Here is a 23,316-nt window from a genome sequence, read left to right on the forward strand (position 1 = left end):
ACTGAACGTTTCACTGCGGTCGGCTCATTGAAATGAATTACATACGGGAGCGCATACGGTGACATACGGGAGCGCAAGGTTTTAGCTCCCCCCTGCTGTATGCGCTCCCGTATGGGAGAAAACGTGATGTGAATCAGCCCTAACATGTATGCTTCATGTCTCTCCTCTGACAGGGGGGAAAAGGATTGGGCATGTTAGATGTCACCTGCCCGATCCTGTTTCCAGAAAGATGTGCCACTACCGGCAGACGCTTAGCCCAATCTCTTTTCAAACACATCAAAGCACAGCCAAGTGATCATAAACAGGAGACATAGATGTTGGCCAAATAAATGTGTAGCCAACAACTAACTCATGTGTATGGCTAGCGTTAGCCTGAAAAATGTCATCCTATCATATTGGTATGGCCATAGACTTCAGGTGGCCCAACCACCAGCTATCTTTTGTGACCTCCCCCCACCCTTTAATTCTTGGCCTATTACCATTACAGGTAACCAAACAGAGATGTTATCTCAATGGAGAGAGGGAAGTTACACAACTGTCAGACACCTCTAACCCCAACTCTGTAGTCTGGGATATCTAGGAAAAGCTGGACAGTCCTGTTAAACTGGATATTAGATAAATGATGGCTGAACCTGACAGGTTCGAGGGTACTGATCTACCATTGTATACATCAGTGTTTCCCAACCAGGGTGCCTCCAGCTGTTGCAAAACTACAACTCCCAGTTGGGAGTTGTAGTTTTGCAACAGCTGGAGGCACCCTGGTTGGGAATCACTGGTATACATATAGGGGCAGCCCAGCTGTATTACATTTTAACATGCCCCATGGCTTCACATGGAGATAAGAGCCACCTGTAGTGTGTGGAAGAGGTGTAACACCTTCCCATACTTCACTAATACATTTATTATGTTATATCTCCAGTACAGTGATCCCTCAACTTACAATGGCCTCAACATACAATATTTTCAACATACAATGGTCTTTTCTGGGCCATTGTCACTGTAAACCAGACTCAACATACAACGTACAGACAGTCCAGATCTGTGAAACGTGTCAGAGGCTGGAAGAACCGACCAATCAGAATGGGCATTTACACCTATACTACTGAAGTGCATGCACTGACTGGTGTCTGGTAGCGACCCCCTACAATACAGGGAGGTATTACATGTTCTGTACTCTTTACCTGTGCCATGGTTAGCTGCTCCTTTAGACACCAGGTAAGGGCGGCTACATTTTGTGTGTACTGTACAGGACCCTGTACTCTATATAGATCAGTCTTTTCCAAAGGCTGTCCAGGCATGCTGGGAGTTGTAGTTTTGCAACAGCTGGAGGCACCCTGGTTGGGAAACACTGGCAGATACTTTTATATGTAAGGATTTGCTTTATCTATATTAGTTATCTACTTATTTTTCTTTAATCCTCACTTTTTGTTATTTTTGGATGACATTTTGGAGGCTTCAGAACCAATTACCAGGTTTCCATAGAGTTATGGTCTCAACATACAATGGTTTCAACATACAATGGCCGTCCTGGAACCAATTAATATTGTAACTTGAGGGACCACTGTATTGGTGTTTAGTAGAACAAAAAAACAAGTATGAAACCATCAAATATTTTTGTTTTACCATAAAAAACACCTTCCATTCATTTCAACAAAAGAGTGGTAAGGTGCAGAAAAAACAGGCCTCTATTGCCCCGCTATCTACTACTACCCCGCTACCTACTACTACCCCGCTACCTACTACTACCCCGCTACCTACTACTACCCCGCTACCTACTTCTACCTGAGCTTCTCCCCTGGGCTTGGTGTAGCAGGTGGCAGAGCTGCCACATTCAAAGGCTTTTAGAGAGCAACCACCCTGAGGATACAACATCAAGCGCCGCACTATTTTTGAGGTTGGTATTATCACCATGGTTTTTGCCAGTGTGAACGAGGCCTTACTCTTCTTGTCAACTGATCTAAATGTATATTACTATTAGTTTTTCCAAGCTGAACAAAGCAGAATAATGGGGGAGATTTATCAAAACCTGTGTAGAGGAAAAGTTGCCCAGTTGCCCATAGCAACCAATCACATCGCTTCTTTCATTTTTAACAAGGCCTTGGCAAAATGAAAGAAGTGATCTGATTGGTTGCTATGGGCAACTTTTCCTTTAAACAGGTTTTGATCTCCCCCATTAAAGGGGTTATCAAGGAAAAACACTTTTTTTTATATATCAACAGGCTCCAGAAAGTTTAACAGATTTGTAAATTACTTCTATTAAAAAAGCTTAATCCTTTCAGTACTTATGAGCTTCTGAAGTTACGGTTGTTCTTTTCTGTCTAAGTGCTCTCTGATGACACGTGTCTCGGGAACCGCCCAGTTTAGAAGCAAATCCCCATAGCAAACCTCTTCTAAACTGGGCGTTTCCCGAGACACGTGTCATCAGAGAGCACTTAGACAGAAAAGAACAACCTTAACTTCAGAAGCTCATAAGTACTGAAAGGATTAAGATTTTTTAATAGAAGTAATTTACAAATCTATTTAACTTTCTGGAGCCAGTTGATTGATATATATATATATATATATATATATATATATATATATATATAAATATAAAAAGTTTTTTTTTCCTGGATAACCCCTTTAATGTGTCTACAAGGTAAAGATACTTCATGTTTTATAGAAAACTAAAGGTCTGTTTGCTGATGAAGCCAACCTGCAGTATAAAGCATGGGGAAACAAAAGAAGAAACGTGAGATTCTCTCTTATGTCAAGTGGTCTCCAAACCGTGGCCCTCCAGTTGTTGCAAAACTGCAACTTCTAGCATGTCCGGACAGCCAATGGCCGTTTGGGCATGCTGGAAGTTGTAGTTTCGCAACATCTGGAGGTCCGCAGTTTGAAGACCACTGCTGTAGACTGTATATAGGCAGTGGCAGATTATAATTGCATGCTGATGAGCTCAAAGTATCCGAGGTGCTCCTAGACATGTTCTTTAGAATAGGTTTCCACTTGGTTTTATTTGGCCCGAAAAAAACACCAAAAACACCAACCCTGCCCTTATTATTTCATTCCCAAGAGGCAGTTTTTTTTTTTTGGGTAATTTTTTCCAAATTGGTGGATTTTAGTCTTGGCTTTTTTTCCCTTTGGCATTTTTTACCTTGCGCTTTTATCGAGACAAGTCAGGTGACTCTATCATCATGTGACTCAAGGATTTCTATTGAGAAATCCCCTGCATGCATCTCTATGGGAGAGCCAGAGATCTCTATGGGAACATCGAGTACTGCGATTCGACTCTCCCATGCAGATGAATGGAGGGCGTGTGATGACCCCCCCCCCCTCTTTGTGCACCAGAAGAGCTGAGCAGAAGATCACTGGGGTCCCAGCAGTCAGACCCTCCCTGCGATCAGACACTTATCCCCTATCTTTTGGATGGGGATACATTTTCCTAAAATGGAGTTCCCCTTTAAGGTTCAGTGTCAAAGATGTATTTTTTTTTGTCCGTCAATTTTCTTCAACAGTCTTTCCATTGACATAGTACCATAAAAGTCAGGAGAATATACAGTGCCCCTTATAAGAACCTACTGGAAATAAATCTTGAGACACATTTATTGAAGGAGCTGATATGCACTAAGGAACCTAAGGTGCCATAGAAAAATCCCTCATGTAAATCTATGGATCAGTTGGAGAAGGCATTAGTCGTTATCGCAAAGGCAAATATAATGGACGGCTGTAATATCTCTTAAATATACTTTTTATAAGCTTTGTCAGATACAGAGTCAGGACTCAAAGACCCCATTCATGCCCCTCACTGCCAGCCCCTCTAAGGACATTAGTGCTTTATTTAATCCTCTGTGCCGCGTCCATCTGTTCTACGCTGGTCGTTGTGTAACTACATCTACGTCTTTCTAGTGGTAGCAGCAGTGATATCTATGATGTGTTGTAGCCAACGGTATTACTGCTATAATAATATTACTACTATGACTTATAATACTTTTCGTTATATGACGCCGAACATATTGTTGTGCAGATCATTACACAACATTAGGATCATTTGGGTACATATTTTATTCATAGATCCGTAGCTGTAACAATAAATATGATATAAAACTTCAGAATAGTTATAGAATGTTTTTTTTTTTTTTCAAATTTCAAACCCAAAAGTTTGGAATGGAGGAGACGTTGTAAGACCCTCGAATTGTTTTGTAATAAATCATATGAAGTACATACAATTAACTGCGAAAATGGGGAAAAAACAAGTTATAAATAATAACAGTAACTCTATGGGGATGACTAGAGCAGGCGCTGTACAATGGGGGGGGGGATCGTCTGGTGAACATCCTCCCCCACCTGCCCCGCTCACCAGCTGCCTATGAATAATTTGAAGAGGAAACAAGAAATTCAGGTTTACAGGCCACACGCTTCCTATGCCATATCTTCTTAGACCCCGAGGCAGTGCACTGACATCTGTTACCCAAGTATAGATCCTACGTTGTCTATAGTGACAGCGATCAGGGCGACACCACAAGAACCCACCGCTCATATTGGCAGACCATGCGGCTGCTATGGGGCCCTTGGAAAGAGAAGGCCCTGTCCTGGTTGGTCTCATTTCTTTTTCCAATGATAAGAAACTGAGCAGAAATCCTCTCTGGGGAACTGCATTGTCAGCAAATTAATGGAGGAGGGGGGGGGGGGGGTCATTGACCAATGGGTCATGGAGAGCAAACAGAAATAAACACCACTTTTTTTCTCCTGGGGGGCAAAATTAGATGCCATAATAGGAGGATCATGTCAGTATTTTCTATGGGGCCCCCTTTCTTCTATGTATGCCGCTGCCACTGGATAAATACTAGAGCAGTGTTTCCCAACCAGGGTGCCTCCAGATGTTGCAAAACTACAACTCCCAGCATGCCTGGACAGCCTTTGGCTGTCCAGGCATGCTGGGAGTTGTAGTTTTGCAACACCTGGAGGCACCCTGGTTGTGAAACACTGTACTAGAGCATCATATAGATTTAAGTAATATAGATTTATTTTACCATATAGAATTATTTCCTGCCTTTAAAACAATTGGGAGAATATAGTCTATTTAAAGGGGTATTCCAGGAAAAAAAATATTTTTTATATATCAACTACCGTATATACTTGAGTATAAGCCGAGTTTTTCAGCACGCCCCCCTCGGCTTATACTCGAGTGAACAAAAAAAACGTTTCTGGCTTTAGCTGTGAGGGGATGGTCCCAGCCGCCCATCTCCGCCTGTCAATCAGTGGTCTTCAACCTGCGGACCTCCAGATGTTGCAAAACTACAACTCCCAGCATGACCGGACAGCCGATGGCATGCTGGGAGTTGTAGTTTTGAAACATCTGTAGGTCTGCAGGTTGAAGACCACTGTGGTCTTCGTCATCATCCAGACCCCCTTTTTTTTCTACTCACCTCCCCTCGGTGGGAAGGAAGGGTGGGCTGGTCCGGGCCATCCATATTCGACCTCCTATGCTACAGGGACCGTTCGGTGGGGAGGGTTAGTCTTTCTGGGCTGTCCATCTTCACCGGGAGGACCTCTTCTCTGCTCCGGGCCAGTCCCGGACTAGTGACGTTGCCTTAACGACGACGCGCAGGTGCGTGACGTCCCTGCGCAGTGGCGTCAAGGCAGCGTGAACATCCTCCCCCACCTGCCCCGCTCACCAACAAAAGGGGGTCCGGATGATGACGAAGGCAGTGGTCTTCAACCTGCGGACCTCCAGATGTTTCAAAACTACAACTCCCAGCATGCTGGGAGTTGTAGTTTTGCAACATCTGGAGGTCCACAGGTTGAAGACCACTGAGAAGGGATTGACAGGCGGTGATGATGAAAGGGGGGGGGGGGATGATGACGAGGGGGGATGATGCCGGGGTGATGATGCCGGGGTCTGGATGATGATGGGGGTCTGGATGATGACATGGGGGGATGATTTATTTCCCACCCTAGGCTTATAGTCGAGTCAATAACTTTCCCTGGGTTTTTGGGGTGAAATTAGGGGCCTCGGCTTATATTCGGGACGGCTTATACTCGAGTATATACGGTAGCTCCAAAAAGTTAAACAGATTTGTAAATGACTTCTATTAAAAAATCTTAATCCTTTCTGTTCTTATGAGCTACTGAAGTTGAGTTGTTCTTTTCTGTCTAAGTGCTCTCTGATGACACCTGTCTCGGGAACTGTCCAGAGTAGAAGCAAATCTCCATGGCAAACCTCTTCTACTCTGTGCTGTTCCCGAGACAAGCAGAGATGTCAGCAGAGAGCACTGTTTCCAGACAGAAAAGAACAACTCAACTTCAGCAGCTGATCATTTTTGGAAGGATTAAGATTTTTTAATAGAAGTCCTTAACAAATCTGTCTAACTTTCTGGAGCCAGTTGATATATAAAAGAAAAGTTTTTTTTTTCCTGGAATACCCCTTTAAGGAGCCAATAATACAAACATGGGGTCAGAGCTCCATTCAATCCCTGAATGTAGGAAGCCATGGCCAACATTCATATACCAACTCTCCTTTATTTCCCAACCTCTTTTCTACACAAGGGTTATGACAGATAAGGATGTATGTATAAGGTGAAGATACACTCCTTTCCATAACCATAACCCTTTGGAATATTCTGACATATATACGTATGGCAGAAGTATGCTGAGAAAGTCAGCGGCTGGGATCGGAGATAACTCCAATCCTGGCTGTTTAACCCCCTAGATGCAGTAGTCAAAAGCAACCTCAGTTAAAAGCTGCTTAGAATCTGTGTCCCGATCTTTTTTTTGGGCCTCCAATCGCCTCGCCATTTCACAATCAAGTATGCTGCTCAGTTGTCATGGAAGCGGGTAGCCTTGTTTAGGCTTTCTGGCAACCATGACTATGCTCCTATTACACCACACTATTATTAGCGAACGCATAAGTCCTTTAGGGGGAATAAAAGTTTAATTTAAAAACGGTCTAAAAAATAAAAAATTAAAAAAAAATAAGTTTAAAAAAAATATATAAACAAAAGTCCCATATCAAAAACTCAATATTTTTTTATTGTTTAAACAATTGTTCAATACATAAATTTGGTATTGCTGTAATCATACTGACCTGTAGAATGAGGTCAATGTGTCAGCTTTACCGTATGGTGAATGGCATCAATAAGAAACTCACCAACATTTGCAGAATTCTGTGTGTGTGTGTGTTTGTTTCAATCTACCCCATAAATCTATATTTTTTTGTTTTGGATTACATTATATGGTAAGATCAAGCTTTTATACAACTCTGTTGACAGAAAACAAATTAAAGGTGAGGAGGGAAAATCGAAAGTAATGAAAACCTAAAATTGGCTGCATCCCTAAGGGGTTAAGGACGCTTTTGGCATGTCCCCATTGGGAAAAGCCGAGTTTGCAATGGTGATTTGACTGCAATTCTTGTCCAGCTGTACCCCCAGGCTCAGAGATTGTAATGTCTACAGCAAAGCCTGGAAGATGGATCCTCCCGTCCGTTTTCTCGTACAGTGAGGTGGATATCTTTACTTACTTTACACAATTTGGAGCCTTTCATAATGGGTCTCGTCCCATAGTCTCCTGGGATTTTGTAGCAAACTCTCCAGATATTTATGATTGCAAAACTCCCCTTTCTGTAGACTGCACTTCCCTGTTTTATCCTCCCTTCTCTACTGTAAGTCATTGTTACTATGTCTTGCTATATCCAGGAGACCGGTATCCCGACAGCTAACTCTCCCTACTCCCTCATAAACACTCATACTTGGATCTGCTGATCGGGCATGTTTGTTCCAACAGGGAGGGAGATAATATAATGCATAGAAAGCAAACAGCTTCCCTATAATGCATTGAAAGTTTCTAGCAAAAAGTGTCATTGTAGGCCAAAGCAACTAATAAGCCTATCCTTAAAGTGGTACTCTGCCCCTAGACATCTTATTCCATATCCAAAGGATAGGGGATAAGATGTCTGATCACGGGAGTCCTGCCACTGGGGACCCCCACGATCTCTCCTGCAGCACCTCCGTTCATGAGCTGCAGGGAGTGAAGATTGCTCTGTGGCTGATGACGGGCGATACAGGGGCCGGGGTATTGTGACATCATGGCTCCACCCCCCTTGTGACGTCACGCCCCCTCAATGCAGGTCTATGGGAGGGGACGTGATGGCCATCACGCCCCCACCCATAGGCTTGCATTGAGGGTGTGGGGTGTGACATCATGAGGGGGCGGAGCCATGACATCATGATGCCCCTGTATCTCCCGTCATCAGCCACAGAGCAATCTTCACTCCCTGCAGCTCATGAACGGGGGTGCTGCGGGAGAGATCGTAGGGGTCCCCAGCGGCAGGACCCTCACAATCAGACATCTTATCCCCTATCCTTTAGATAGGGGATAAGATGTCTTGGGGCAGAGTATCCCTTTAAAATTAGAAAAAGTAGCCTCCTCTGATACCTCTGTTGCAGGACAAAAAATAGGATCCAATGGGTATAAATTCAACCTCCATTAGGGCAACCATTATCTATATGCCCTATTACGGCAAAAGAACATCATAACAAATTAGGACTTCCATTAAAGAGGACCCGTGGCCAACCTCCAAAAAATTAGATTGCATTATCAATAAATAGCTTAGTGTACTCTCACACAACTTTTAAACTTTCTTGATATGCCTTCCATTCCTGAGAAATGAAATTTTATAGTTTGACATTTTAGGGAATCTGCCAGATGGGCATGAAATTAATTTAAATAATGGGAATGAATATCATCTGATGGGTGGGATAATATAGTCAGGGGGTGGGTATCAGGCATACATGCCCTTCAATAAAACACATACACCCCCTTCAACTGTATAATCCCACCAAAGGCTGTCCGGGTATGCTGGGAGTGGTACTTCAACAGCTGGAGGCACCCTGGTTGGGAAACACTGATCTATGGATACCATTTAAATCAGCCCTCAATATGTAATTTGTACAGGGTTGTTCCAACTTTTCAAATGTTTGGGGCAAGAATCAGGCAGATGGATTGCAACATGCCCCATTCTTCAGGCATGTTAAAGTGATACTCCGCCCCTAGACATCTTATCCCCTATCCAAAGGATCCCCGCGATTTTGACTGTGGCACCCCAGACATTCGGTGCACGGAGCGAAATTCGCCCCGTGCCGTATGATTGGCGATGTGGGGCGGAGGTTCGTGACGTCAAGGTCAAGCCCTGCTAGTGATGTGACGGCCACTCCCCCTCAATGCAAGTCCATGGGAAGGGGCGTGATGTCTAGGGGCGGAGAAGATGTCTAGAGGCGGAGTACCCCTTTAAAGAAAGGGATAAGTCTCCGGCAGTGATACCTTGAAGTGGCTTACCCTTTACATATGAAGAACTCACTATGTAGATGTTTAGCAAACAAGTATTGAAGGTGTATGAACACTATGAAACCCTCATTTTAACCTTGCTTCATGACATTTTCTGCTGCCCCCCTTTTTCAAAACTCTATCATTTTTCTGCTACTACATTTCTTCTGAATACCACCCTATAAAACTCTAAATCTGCCAGTCATGGCTTTATTTCTACCACTCTACTCTATTACTCATAGCTGCCTATTCCCATGGTGAGTCCAGGCAAAGTGCCAAGGTTCTTGCCAGAACCGCCTCCAGCTGCTAATGAACTGGACACCTCTGCTGTTCTAGCAATGCCTGCTGTCTTCTCATGTGGTTCCGCTACATTGGCACATGGCTCTCCTTCTCTGCCTGCACAGCAGTGTTGGGTGATGCAACGGAAGCTGGCACCCAAAGATAATGTAACGTCCTGGTGGCCCATGTAGGGTGTATCCACACAAACAGTATCCTGCGCATATTTGATGTGCACGATTTGAAGTTGCAGATTTGAAGCTGTGTTCATTCACCTCGTGTACAGTGAAATCTGCAGCATAAAATCTGCAGCTTCAAGTCCTGCTTATCAAGTATGTGCAGGATACTGTACGTGTGAATACACACTTAAAGGGATACTCCGCCCCTAGATATCTTATCCACTATCCAAAGGATCTTATCCCCTATCCAAAGCATAGGGGATGAGATGCCTGATGGTGGGGGTCCCGCCGCTGGGGACCTGCGCGATCTCCCTGCTGCACCCGGCATTTGTTTAGAGCGTCGGGGGCAGCGCCAGAGGCTCATTAGGTCACGGCCGTGTTCCGCACGTGACATCATGGCCACACACCCTCAATGCAAGTCTATGGGAGGGGACGTGACAGCCATCACGCCCCTCCCATAGACTTTGAGGGGGCATGGCTGTGACATCATGAGCGTGAACGTGACGTCACAAGCCTCCGCCCTGCATCACCAGTCATCCTGCACGGAGTGAAGTTTTCTCAGTGCGCTGGATGTCTGGCGTGCCACAGCCGAGATCGCAGGGGTCCTGCCAATTTGTATCGGGATAAGATGTCTAGGGGCGGAGTACCCCTTTAAAGAAGATTTCAGCTGCCCAATTTTGCTTGATAATTGAGTTACAGCCTTTGGTGGATCCTGTGTATTTCACTTGACCTTTGAACCTGATACTAACCTTTCCATTGTTCCTGATTATACTTCTGCCTTATCCTTTTGGATGTCTACCTGGTATATGTTGTTCTTCTCCTGGTTTAGACATCTAGCTATCACCTGACTATTCTTTCCTAACCATGCCAATGCTGCATCCGTGCTACTGCTGCAATTCCGAAACTATTTGAGGACCGCAACCTTGGAATCCTCTTGTAGCAAAGTCCAAACCTCCTTGTGGAAGGGGTAAGGACCAGGTTATTCCTTAGACTCCAAACCTCATTTTAGCCACCTTCAGACATATTACAGCTTGGAGAATACACTTTTAGTTATGTAACCATAAGATACTCACCATCTTGCACATTCAAATACAAAAACTCTCTTGTCTTGTGCCTCCCTTCTCTATTGAGCTCCAACACTCTAAAGCCCTTAGTACTTTTCTCTTCTGAAAAGACTTCACAGTCAAAAATTGTCCCACAACCAGTTTTCCAACACAGCCACCATGTCTAACTACCCCCTAACCTCCTTTTAGATTGTAAGCTCTTATGGCCAGGGTTACTATCTTATAGACACTGGGTTCATCCGTCTGCACCTCTATTACGATGTGATACCCTAATATTGTGCTATATAAAGGGCAATGGAAGCAGCATTATATAGAAATGTAATAACAATATTAATAATATATTATGTAGTTGCTGCTTATGCAATTTTTGGTACCTTATGTAAAAGGTTTATTAAGCAATAACTACTTTACCAATATATAAAAAAAAAAAAAATCTGAATCAAATAAATAACAGTTAAAGGGGTATTCCAGGCAAGAACATTTTATCCCCTATCCAAAGCATAGGGGATAAAATGTCTGATCGCGGGGGGGGGGGGGGGGGGCGCTGCTGAGACCCCCCTGCGATCTCCCTGCAGGGTGCTGGTGCTGAATCTCCAGTTTCGGAAACCTCCAGGTTTCCAGGACTGGGGATGTGACGTCACGCCCCCTCCATTCATGTCTATGGGAGGGGGCGTGACGGTAGTCACGCCCCCTCCCATAGACATGAATGGAGGAGGCGTGGTGTGACGTGATGTCACCTCCCCAGTCACGGAAACCTGGAGGTTTGCAAAACTGGAGATTCAGGAAGATTGCAGGGGGAGGGGGGGGTCTCAGCAGCGGGCCCTCCGCGTTCAGACATCTTATCCCCTATGCTTTGGATAGGGGATAAAATGTTCTTGCTTGGAATACCCCTTTAAAGTGATAAATAACAGTAAATAACTACATTTTATAATTCAGACATGATCATTTTGTTAGGCGCAAGTTTGAGTAAAGCTATTTGATGCAGAAAAGCTAAGAATATCACACGTAACAAAAATCCAAGCTGGTTCTAGCGAGGGAGGGAGATAAACAAAATTCCTATTTTGTCGCTGACCTCAGATTTGTCCTACTTAGCCTTTTCTGATGGGTCACACATAGTAAGCAGTACTCCCCCCCCCCACCCATTGTGTGCCCGGTGAATATGAAGTGTGCACGCTCTGAGCACGTACCTGTTTATGTAGCTGAGAGATGTGCTCAACCAAATGGTTCTTCTCTACACGCAAGAGGGAGTTTTCCTGCTGAACCTTGGAGTGTTTGTTCTGTAAATCTGTCAACTGCTTGTGAAGTGAACTTCCAGTCATCTCTACAGATTTCCTGCCTCGCTGTAGTTGCAGCACCTATAAAAAAGAAAAATGCAATCGGCTAAAAACAATTGCGAATCAATGTTTTTTTATTTGCCCAATGTATCCGAGATAAAAATAAATAAAAATACATACAAAACAAAACAACTATGCAAATCTTGATAAATTTCTACTACAGTACGTGTAGGCCGATGAAAACTTTGGGGACTCAGACGATAGTAAACTAAACATTACAACTGCAGCATTTACCAATGACTAAGAATCCTTTGGCAGTGATTTGTATCCCTGAGAACAGTTGAAAGTCAACATGCCCGATCCTTATTTCTATCGACATCTTCTGTTGAGGGGAGAGTTGGGAGTCCCCCATACACATAAGATGTTTGGCCGGTTACTCAGGTTTCACCAACATTTGTCTAAGATGTATGAGGGGTCTTAAAACATTGCATTAGTGATCAAATGATCGCAGCTTGAAGTCCACATTTTTCAAAAGTTTTAGTATAAAAAGGTAAAAAATATGTAGTATTGCCAAAATCTTAACAACCTGTTACCTTTTCAGTGACATGACATGGCACATAAATAATAAGTTAAAAGATAAAAAAAAAGATAGAGGATTAATTGTTGTTTTTTCCCCCACTCTCCCCCCCCCCCAAAAAAAAAGAAATAAAATAAAAATATTAAGTAAATTAAGAAAGTATGTGTATGTTAAAACATAAAAATGTATACACCTTTGGTATTGTCATAGCCATACTAACACTAAAAGTAAAGAGTAACGTGTTATATATTTTACAGTAAACAGCATTAATAATGCAAAAAAGAAAAAACCTAAGGTAGACAAGCCAGGGCATCCAACAAGCGGCCCACGGGACAGATGCGGCCTGCCGAACATATAAGTGTGGCCTAACAGAGATCCCCAGTGATTACTGCACCCAGGGCTGGATCATCATCAGAGCTTCTGGAGATCCAACTCCAGGCCTCACGCTCTCTGCCAAATAGGTGGGCCTCCAGTTGCCCGCTCAGGACTTGCCACTTGCAATGCAGGTTTCCTGCGCTGGCCCACCCAAAAACAACATTCGGCATGTGGGCATGCAGATGGAAACATAGGAGAGATGACGCAATGACATGCATTACGGGTGCTTTCCGATGGCCCGTTAGAGAGAGAGGCTGTATTGTTTATAGCCAAATGTTCTAGAGATGTGCAGCACAGTGCCTAGATATATCGGTAAGGGGTGTATTGGTGGTGATGTTGATGTATGCTGGGCGGGTTGGTCTTATTATGGTGGAGTGTGCTCTAGGGCGGGTCTTATGGTAGTAGGTTGTACTCAAGGGGAAGAAGATTGGGTTGGGGACCTTATGCTGTAGTCATTGTTCATCTGGTCCAAACCACATCTGTAACATGAGATGTTCTGCGCTGAGCACTGTAGAGCACTGTCTCAGTATCGCTTTTATGATAGTGAAGCTCCGTTCTCTCTTGCAGCATGACCTTGGTCTGCGTGAATGTCTCATGCAAGACAGGGGTTAAAGTCTTACACACACATACTTTTCTGATTAAATGACCCAGTGAAGGAAAAACTTGGACATCCCTGCTATAAGGGGTTAATATAGCCTTCATTATATGACACTAGGGAGGGGTCCCCAGTGACTACTTTGCAAAGGGGCCTCCACCACTTAACCTGACCCTATAACTGTGCACCTCCTGTTTATGAAAACAAAACACAATTGGCCTGGACTGAATGCTTATTTTTCTTATCCTACCATTCTGCAACCGATTCTTCTTAATTTTAAGAATATTGCAGCAAGATGTGAATTTAATAAAACCCTTATGAGTGTGAATTATGAGATTTCTTTATGAAAGAAAAATAGACTGTTGGTAACTGTATTAAGGGGCGCATTTTCATATGCCAATTGGCCCCGGCAATGTGCCATGTGACCAATTACTATGTACTTTTTACTGCACACGACCACAGCTTTATGGTGCACATGGCTTGTACAGGTGAAACACATAAAACCCACATACATTACTGATGCCATTTGGTATGTGAGAGTGCACCCTAAACCTCATTATTTACACATTCTGAGGGCATTTTACCTTGATAAATTGGCACATCAGTGTATTTAGGTTAAACCTAAATAATTCTAACTATTATAACACCCTGTAAACTACCAGGCATGAAGACATATTAGCAAACCTGTTCCTGTGCTGCAGCAACTTTTTCCTTCTCATCGTGCACGAGTCTCTTCCAATGCGATAGTGTTAACTCTAGATGTCTCTCATTCTCCTTTCCTGATGTTATCTCAGAAATTCTTTTTGTACGATTCAAACTTTCTTGTTCTCTGAGTGTTCGTTCCTGTAAATGTGATTTTTTTTCATAGATGTAAAATTAAAGTAAAATTCAGAACCTTTTCAAATAAAACACTATGTCTGAAAACATATATGTTATAGTGTCGTTTCAACAGATTTTTTAAAACCTACACGATTTTGTTAGACTAACCCGACTTCTTTTTGCTTACTTTTCTAAATACAGCATACTCCTCTGCTATGCCATAAGACATTGCTGGAGAAAGTGCAGTGAACAAGCTTGCACTGTGCTGGAGACGGTTTACACAGTACGGTTCTATAGATGCCATGTGAGCATAGAAGGAGCTATTGATGCATTGGCTTTTCAAGGTGTTATGCCAGCAGAAATAAAAGAAATTGCAACACAATAAGGAAGGTGTTACATTAAAGGGGTACTCCAGGGAACTGAAACTTACCCCCTATCAACAGAATAGGGGCAAAATTACAGGGGGAGGGGGTTTAACCTCTGGAACCCCATGCAATCCCCTGTATGGGACCTGCTACTTACCTGTCCTTGGCGCACTTGTTACGCCGAGCGCTCCGGGTCCCCGCTCCTTCCCGGAGCGCTCGCTTCACTCTCCCCGCGGCAGTGCTCCGGTCACGTCCTCTGACCCGGGGCGCTGCGATTCCGCTGCCAGCCGGGATGCGATTCGCGATGCGGGTAGCGCCCGCTCGCGATGCGCACCCCGGCTCCCCTACCTGACTCGCTCTCCGTCTGTTCTGTCCCGGCGCGCGCGGCCCCGCTCCCTAGGGCGCGCGCGCCGGGTCTCTGCGATTTAAAGGGCCACTGCGCCGCTGATTGGCGCAGTGGTTCCAATTAGTGTGTTCACCTGTGCACTTCCCTATATCTAGTCTCCTCCCTTGCACTCCCTTGCCGGATCTTGTTGCCTTAGTGCCAGTGAAAGCGTTCCTTGTGTGTTCCTTGCCTGTGTTTCCAGACCTTCTGCCGTTGCCCCTGACTACGATCCTTGCTGCCTGCCCCGACCTTCTGCTACGTCCGACCTTGCTTTTGCCTACTCCCTTGTACCGCGCCTATCTTCAGCAGCCAGAGAGGTGAGCCGTTGCTAGTGGATACGACCTGGTCACTACCGCCGCAGCAAGACCATCCCGCCTTGCGGCGGGCTCTGGTGAAAACCAGTAGTGGCTTAGAACCGGTCCACTAGCACGGTCCACGCCAATCCCTCTCTGGCACAGAGGATCCACTACCTGCCAGCCGGCATCGTGACAGTAGATCCGGCCATGGATCCCGCTGAAGTTCCTCTGCCAGTTGTCGCTGACCTCACCACGGTGGCCGCCCAGCAAGCCCGACAGATCGCCCTTCTAACCCGTCAGCTGTCGGAAATGTCCACCATTTCGCACCAACTTCAGTCGCAACTTCTCCAGCAATCTTCTCCTCCGCCAGCTCCTGCACCTCCTCCGCAGCGAGTGGCCACTCCTAGCCTCTGCCTGTCCTTGCCGGACAAATTTGATGGGGACTCTAAGTATTGCCGTGGCTTTCTTTCGCAATGTTCCCAGCACTTGGAGATGATGTCGGACCAGTTTCCTACTGAAAGGTCTAAGGTGGCTTTCGTGTTCTGCCTTCTGTCTGGAAAAGCCCTGTCATGGGCCGCACCGCTCTGGGACCGCAATGACCCCGTCACTGCCTCTGTACACTCCTTCTTCTCGGAAATTCGAAGTGTCTTTGAGGAACCTGCCCGAGCTTCTTCAGCCGAGATTGCCCTGCTGAACCTGGCCCAGGGTGTTTCTTCCGTTGGCGAGTACGCCATTCAGTTCCGTGCTCTTGCTTACGAGTTGTCCTGGAATAGTGAGGTTCTCTGCGCGACCTTTAAAAAAGGCCTATCCAGCAACATTAAAGATGTTCTGGCCGCACGAGAGACTCCTGCTGACCTACATGAACTCATTTATCTTGCCACTCGCATTGACATGCGTTCTTCCGGATGGCGTCTGGAGCTTCGCCTGGATATGGACTTTGTTCGCACGAAGCGTTTTTTCTCCCCGGCTCCTCTCTCCTCTGGTCCTCTGCAATCCGTTCCTGTGCTTCCCGCCGCGGAGGCTATGCAAGTTGACCGGTCTCGCTTGACACCTCAAGAGAGGACACGACGCCGCATGGAGAATCTTTGCCTGTACTATGCCGGTACCGAACACTTCCTGAAGGATTGTCCTATCCGTCCTCCCCGCCTGGAAAGACGTACGCTGACTCCGCACAAAGGTGACACAGTTCTTGATGTCTACTCTGCTTCTCCACGCCTTACTGTGCCTGTGCGGATATCTGCCTCTACCTTCTCCTTCTCTACTATGGTCTTCTTGGATTCCGGATCTGCAGGAAAATTTTTTTTGGCCTCTCTCATCAACAGGTTCTACGTCCCCGTGACCAGTCTCGCCAGACCCCTCTACATCTATTGTATTAACAATGAAAGATTGGACTGTCTCATGCGTTTCCGCACAGAACCCCTCCTAATGTGCATCGGACCTCATCTCGGAAAAATTGATTTTTTTTTCCTCAGGTTCTTTGGCCCCAAGAAGAGGGGGAGACCCAAGGGGGGGGGGGGTACTGTTACGCCGAGCGCTCCGGGTCCCCGCTCCTTCCCGGAGCGCTCGCTTCACTCTCCCCGCGGCAGCGCTCCGGTCACGTCCTCTGACCCGGGGCGCTGCGATTCCGCTGCCAGCCGGGATGCGATTCGCGATGCGGGTAGCGCCCGCTCGCGATGCGCACCCCGGCTCCCCTACCTGACTCGCTCTCCGTCTGTTCTGTCCCGGCGCGCGCGGCCCCGCTCCCTAGGGCGCGCGCGCGCCGGGTCTCTGCGATTTAAAGGGCCACTGCGCCGCTGATTGGCGCAGTGGTTCCAATTAGTGTGTTCACCTGTGCACTTCCCTATATCTAGTCTCCTCCCTTGCACTCCCTTGCCGGATCTTGTTGCCTTAGTGCCTAGTGAAAGCGTTCCCTTGTCTGTTCCTAGCCCGTGTTCCTGACCTCCTGCCGTTGCCCCTGACTACGATCCTTGCCGCCTGCCCCCGACCTTCTGCTACGTCCGACCTTGCTTCTGCCTACTCCCTTGTACCGCGCCTATCTTCAGTAGCCAGAGAGGTGAGCCGTTGCTAGTGGATACGACCTGGTCACTACCGCCGCAGCAAGACCATCCCGCCTTGCGGCGGGCTCTGGTGAAAACCAGTAGTGGCTTAGAACCGGTCCACTAGCACGGTCCACGCCAATCCCTCTCTGGCACAGAGGATCCACTACCTGCCAGCCGGCATCGTGACAGCACTCCAGACCCACACCTTCTAAGATGAGTGCAAGTAACAGACCACCCAGACAGTGGTCCCGTCTAAGCCGCTGATTGGCTTAACAGGCCAACACTTGAACTCTTCTCCTGGGGTGAGGGCGGAGCACTCTGAGGACAGGTAAGTAGTGAGGACATGTACAGAAGATCACGAGGGTCCCAGCAGATGGACCCCCCCACCACCACAATCAGACATTTATCCCCAAATGGAGGGGAAAGGGAGACACTTCATCACTGTGGATGTACAGCAGTAGGTGCACTGCTATTTACAGAAGACACAGCTACCCTGAGCCTGTGGGTGGTGAGAGATGATAATTTAGAATTTCCTTTTAGAAACAGTGTGGATCATCTTCAGCAGGCAGACTGGCTTAGCTTGCTCAGGCTCTCTCTTCTCCTCTTGCACATTGCAGTAGCTAAGCTCCACCCCCACTACCCATATTTTGTCCTGATCTAGCTATTACTAGAGACAGATTTCTCCCAACAACAGATAGTGGACAGCAGATTGCAGTGAAGGGAGACATCTAGTGGTCAAGAGTTAGAGCTGTTTTTCTGAGGTATATTATGTTATAGCATGCTAGATGAAAAATGAAGTACGTTCGGAATTGTAATCTCACAAGGCTGATATTCTTTAAGAGCACTGTCGGAGAAAATGTCATTTTTCCTGGGGTGATTGGTGACTTAAAGGGGTACTCCGGTGGAAAACATTTTTTTTTTAAATTATCTGGTGCCAGAAAGTTAAAACAGATTTGTAAATTACTTCTATTAAAAAAATCTCTATCCTTACAGTACTTTTTTTTAGCAGCTGTATGCAACAGAGGAAATTCTTTAAATTTTTTGTCTTGTCCACAGTGCTCTCTACTGACACCTATGCTGATCTGGACAGTTCCTGACACGCACAGAGATGTCAGAAGAGAGCACTGTGGACAAGACAGCATACAGCTGCTAATAAGTACTGGAAGGATAAAGATTATTTAATAGAAGTAATTTACACATCTGTTTAACTTTTTGACACCAGTTCATTAAAAAAAAAAGTTTTCCACTGGAGTACCCCTTTAAATACCAGTTTTGCACCAGCTCAATTGTGAAAAGTCATAAGTGACTATAAGGCATCTATAGGTGTTGTGGTTGTGCACAGAACGTAAAGGTGAGTATTACCAACTATTATCGTCTATAAGTGTGCAAACCTTTCAGTTCTGCCCTACAAAGAGTGTTTTTCTTCTTTTTATATTTCAAATACATTGACTGCAGATCCCAACCTTTCCAGTAGGGTCATGATAAGTTTTGGATGTTCACTAAAGGCAAAGTTAGAATGGAAATGACTTGACCGATCCTACTATGGAGCTGCAGCTAATCCCCCTCCTTCTTACAAAGAGTTTAACCTGCACAATCAACAGTGGTATGGACATGGTGATAAGTGATGGCCAAAACAATCACGACCAGCGGTTATCTTGTGAATAGGACCACCTTAACAAGAGATTACAGACTTCTTTTAACAAGATAGTTTCAGAGGAGTCAGAAAATGTGCAGGATAGTACTAATAATCCAGAAAATATGTTGTTGAACAAAATAAATGTTACTACTTAACTTTTATATGTTGTCTCCGACTATGTTGTCAAAATTGGGCTCTATTGAAAGGAGTTGTTTTGGCAGGTACCCACATAGATTTCTTTAGGTCCCATTCAGATTAACGTAAAAGTTGCTGGAATTTCTGCAACAAACCTGTTGTGTGTGGGTTTCAACCTTTTGGTTCTTCAAAGCAGCTTTTAAACTTTTCAATAGTTTCCATTTCTGTCTAGACTTGCCGCATTTCTGATGTATACCAAGTGAGCAGGGATCCAGGACTATCAATACATACATATAGGATATATAGGATATACAGTCATGGCCGCAAATGTTGGCAGATAAAAAGCATAGTAGTTCACTTAGTGTGTCTGTATGTCCCACACTAAGCATGGACAACAGAAAGAAGAGAAGAGAACTGTCTGAGGACTTGAGAAACAAAACTGTGGAAAAATATCAACAATCTCAAGGTTACAAGTCCATCTCCAGAGATCTAGATTTGCCTTTGTCCACAGTGCGCAACATTATCAAGAAGTTTGCAACCCATGGCACTGTAGCTAATCTCCCTGGGCGTGGACGGAAGAGAAAAATTGATGAAAGTTGTCAACGCAGGATAGTCCGGATGGCAGATAAGCAGCCCCAAACAAGTTCCAAAGATATTCAAGCTGCAGGCTCAGGGAGCATCAGTGTCAGCGCGAACTATCTGTCAAGATTTAAATGAAATGAAACGCTATGGCAGGAGACCCAGGAGGACCCCACTGCTGACACAGAGACATAAAAAAGCAAGACTACATTTTGCCAAAATGAAGTTGAGTAAGCCAAAATCCTTCTGGGAAAACGTGTTGTGAACAGATGAGACACATCATTCTACTGTTTACCGAAAATGAAATGAGGCCTCTAAAGAAAAGAACACAGTACCTACAGGGAAATACGGTGGAAGTTCAATGATGTTTTGGGGTTGTTTTGCTGCCTCTGGCACTGGGTGCCTTGAATGTGTGCAAGGCATCATGAAATCTGAGGATTACCAACGGATTTTGGGTTGCACTGTGCAGCCCAGTGTCAGAAAGCTGGGTTTGTGTCCGAGATCTTGGGTCTTCCAGCAGGACAATGACCCCAAACATACGTCAAAAAGCACCCAGAAATGTATGGCAACAAAGCACTGGAGAGTTCTGAAGTGGCCAGCAATGAGTCCAGATCTAAATCCCATTGAACACCTGTGGAGAGATCTTAAAATTGCTGTTAGGAAAAGGTGCCTTCCAATAAGAGAGACCTGGAGCAGCTTGCAAAGGAAGAGTGGTCCAACATTCCGGCTGAGAGGTGTAAGAAGCTTATTGATGGTTATAGGAAGCGACTGATTTCAGTTATTTTTTCCAAAGGGTGCGCAACCAAATATTAAGTTAGGGGTGCCACTAATTTTGTCTAGCTCATTTTTGGAGTTTGGAGTGACATTATGTACAATTAGCTTTTTTTCCTCCCTTTTTTGGTTTAGTTCCAATACACACAAAGGGAATAAACATGTGTATAGCAAAACATGTGTTACTGCAATCGTTTTCTGTGAGAAATACTTCATTTTCTAGAAAAAATTCCGGGGTGCCAACATTTATGGCCATGACTGTATAATGGTATTATCTACATTATATAATAAGTTTTTGTTGATGACAGGTACGCTTTAAAGAAGTGCCATTTCTACTGTTTTTGGCAGGGGGGATTATTTGCTGTTTATCTATTTTAACCCGTTAGGGACTTTCAGTGTGATAAAACTAATACAGTTAAAGGTCTGATTATTTGCCCCAATACTTGAGGATACTCCCCTGATGACGCCGTGATCACATGCGTCAGAAACGCGTTGGGAGAACCTAGATTCATGTAAATACTTTTTCTGTGAGGTGCACATTTGACATAGTGCTCTCCAGATGGATACTTGAATACTTGCCGTTTTTTTTAGCAGCTTATATAAAGGTTTGCTTTCTACAGATTATATCCTTGTCAAATTGTGAGAACACTAATTTTCTTTTGTCTATGTTTTAAGAGGAATATTAAAAGTTATAATTTGAGCACCTTCTTTACACTGGTGTGGTCAGCTGGTATTGGATTTATTGTACTTTTATTGTACATTGCAGACTATGAAGACTGGACAGACTTTAGTAAGTTTTTAGGACATGTGCGACTATAATCAGTGGAATACGAAGAACTATCTCTGAGATAGAGTAAATTAGCATGACTACAGCTAATCTACCCTTGTTAAAGGGGCCACCCAACAAAAGATAAACTGGACGTGACAGCAAACAGCAGATCTGACACAAAAAGAGTGAATACTATTATGCTCTGTTTATTTTAGCTGTTTTCCATTGTGACTGTAAAAACAATTAGGCTCCGTTCACACTGGCATCATGGTTTAGGTCATCTGGTATTATTTGCTTCTGATGGGCACAATATTGTAGCCTACTGTGCTATTCAAACCTGAAAAAACTTGACAGACCCATCATATGTCTAGGGGGTTACACATGGATTTGTAATATGTGAAATAAATCCTTTAAAAACTGGATCCATTGAGTCTCAAAATTCTTATTCCTTATGTCCTAACAAGCAGCAGGAGTGGGTATTTCTACACCAGTGAAACTAGTAGGACAGGAGGACATCTATGGAAATCTACGCACAATTCCTGATAGTACATCATCAGGTTTCTATTATGAATTAAATAAAGATGTTTGGGCTCAGGTCAGCAACTACAGAGGCAGTTTCTGTATGGCAACTGAGCCTTCTTCAAGCGGAAGTTCTGGGCCTTTGGAACTGCAATCTCAAGGACGGGGAAGTGCTCCCTGTCTGTGGAAGTATGTTCCTCCCTCAAGTGGTGGAAACAACTGAGAGATGGAAAATCCTTGATTCAATCTCATTGAATTATGTTGACTATGGATGCATCCCTTCCAGGTTGGAAAAGAGCAGTGTCTATTATCCAACTTCGGAGAGCAATCCATTCGATGCTCATTTACTTTGCTCCTCTTACTTGTCGAATAGCAGCAAGAGTACACTGTGACAATATGAGTGCTGTATGTTTCATCAACAAGCAGGGAGACACGAGATCTCAACTTCTCCTCAAGGAAGCAAGATGGATCCTCAGTTGGGCAGAGAGGAACCTAACCCACCTTTCTGCAGTCCACATACTCAGAACAATTTATGTGGTAGCAGATCACCAGAATCAAGGGCTTACAGTAACAGGTGAGTGGTCCCTGAATGAAGAAAAATGTCCTTAGATCACTTGATGTTGGGGGATGCCCGTGATAGATCTCCCTGATTGTCATTAAACCATTCAGGCCAAAGTGGTCTTGGTTAACCTGACTCATATGGAAGAGTCAAGGAAAATATTGGGGACTTTTACTAATGCAGGGATAGTGTCTTAGGATACAAGATCCCATCTGGATCTGGGGAGACTCCGTCTGACAGCCTGGAGATTGACCAGTCCCTACTAGAGGCTAGAGGGCTTTCAACAGCAATCTTTTAAACTCCATGGCGGAGTCTACTAAGAAGGCATATGTAAAACTTGTCCCTCAGTGGGATCTATCTGTAGTTTCCAGGGGGTTTTGCTATTCCCTTTGGAGCCTTCTTTAAAAATAACTTTTTCTGTTGAGCATTAAATCGGTCAAGAGAATTGGAGAGCTTCAGGCTTCATTAGCCTTAGTTCTTCTAAGATTCCTCCCTACTTTAACCCCTTCCCAACCCATGGCATACATGTACGTCATGGGTCGGGTGGGCGGACATGACGGGGGCCCGGTGGTCGGGTCTGCGTCATGACTGGGAGGTGTCTGCTGCTATCAGCAGCTGACATCTGCTAGTAATGACTGACATCAGAGATCGCTCCGATGTCCGTCATTTAACTGTTTAAATACTGTAATCTATACAGATCACAGCATTTAACCATTAAGTGCCTCTATTCCCTGGTGTCTAGTGGTCCCATAGCCCCCCCCCCCCCACACCAGATGTAATTGCAGGGGGCTATGGGTTGCTAGG

At 44.9% G+C, this 23,316-nt stretch overlaps 1 protein-coding gene across 1 annotated transcript in view; it reads right to left on the reverse strand.

Moving 5' to 3' along the window:
- Window positions 1-14,763, reverse strand: part of LOC130274583 (uncharacterized) — an 18,663-nt gene extending 3,900 nt beyond the window's left edge. The window contains exons 1-3 of the mRNA XM_056523017.1: window positions 14,647-14,763; window positions 14,325-14,483; window positions 12,007-12,174 (exon numbers count right to left, since the gene is read on the reverse strand). Of these exons, the coding sequence (XP_056378992.1) occupies window positions 12,007-12,174; window positions 14,325-14,483; window positions 14,647-14,763 (444 nt within the window). The remainder of the gene's footprint in view (window positions 1-12,006; window positions 12,175-14,324; window positions 14,484-14,646) is intronic.
- Between the last annotated feature and the right edge of the window lie 8,553 nt (window positions 14,764-23,316).

The sequence above is a fragment of the Hyla sarda genome, chromosome 5 (assembly GCF_029499605.1).
Source record: "Hyla sarda isolate aHylSar1 chromosome 5, aHylSar1.hap1, whole genome shotgun sequence".
In the NCBI taxonomy this organism is placed as follows: Eukaryota; Metazoa; Chordata; class Amphibia; order Anura; family Hylidae; genus Hyla; species Hyla sarda.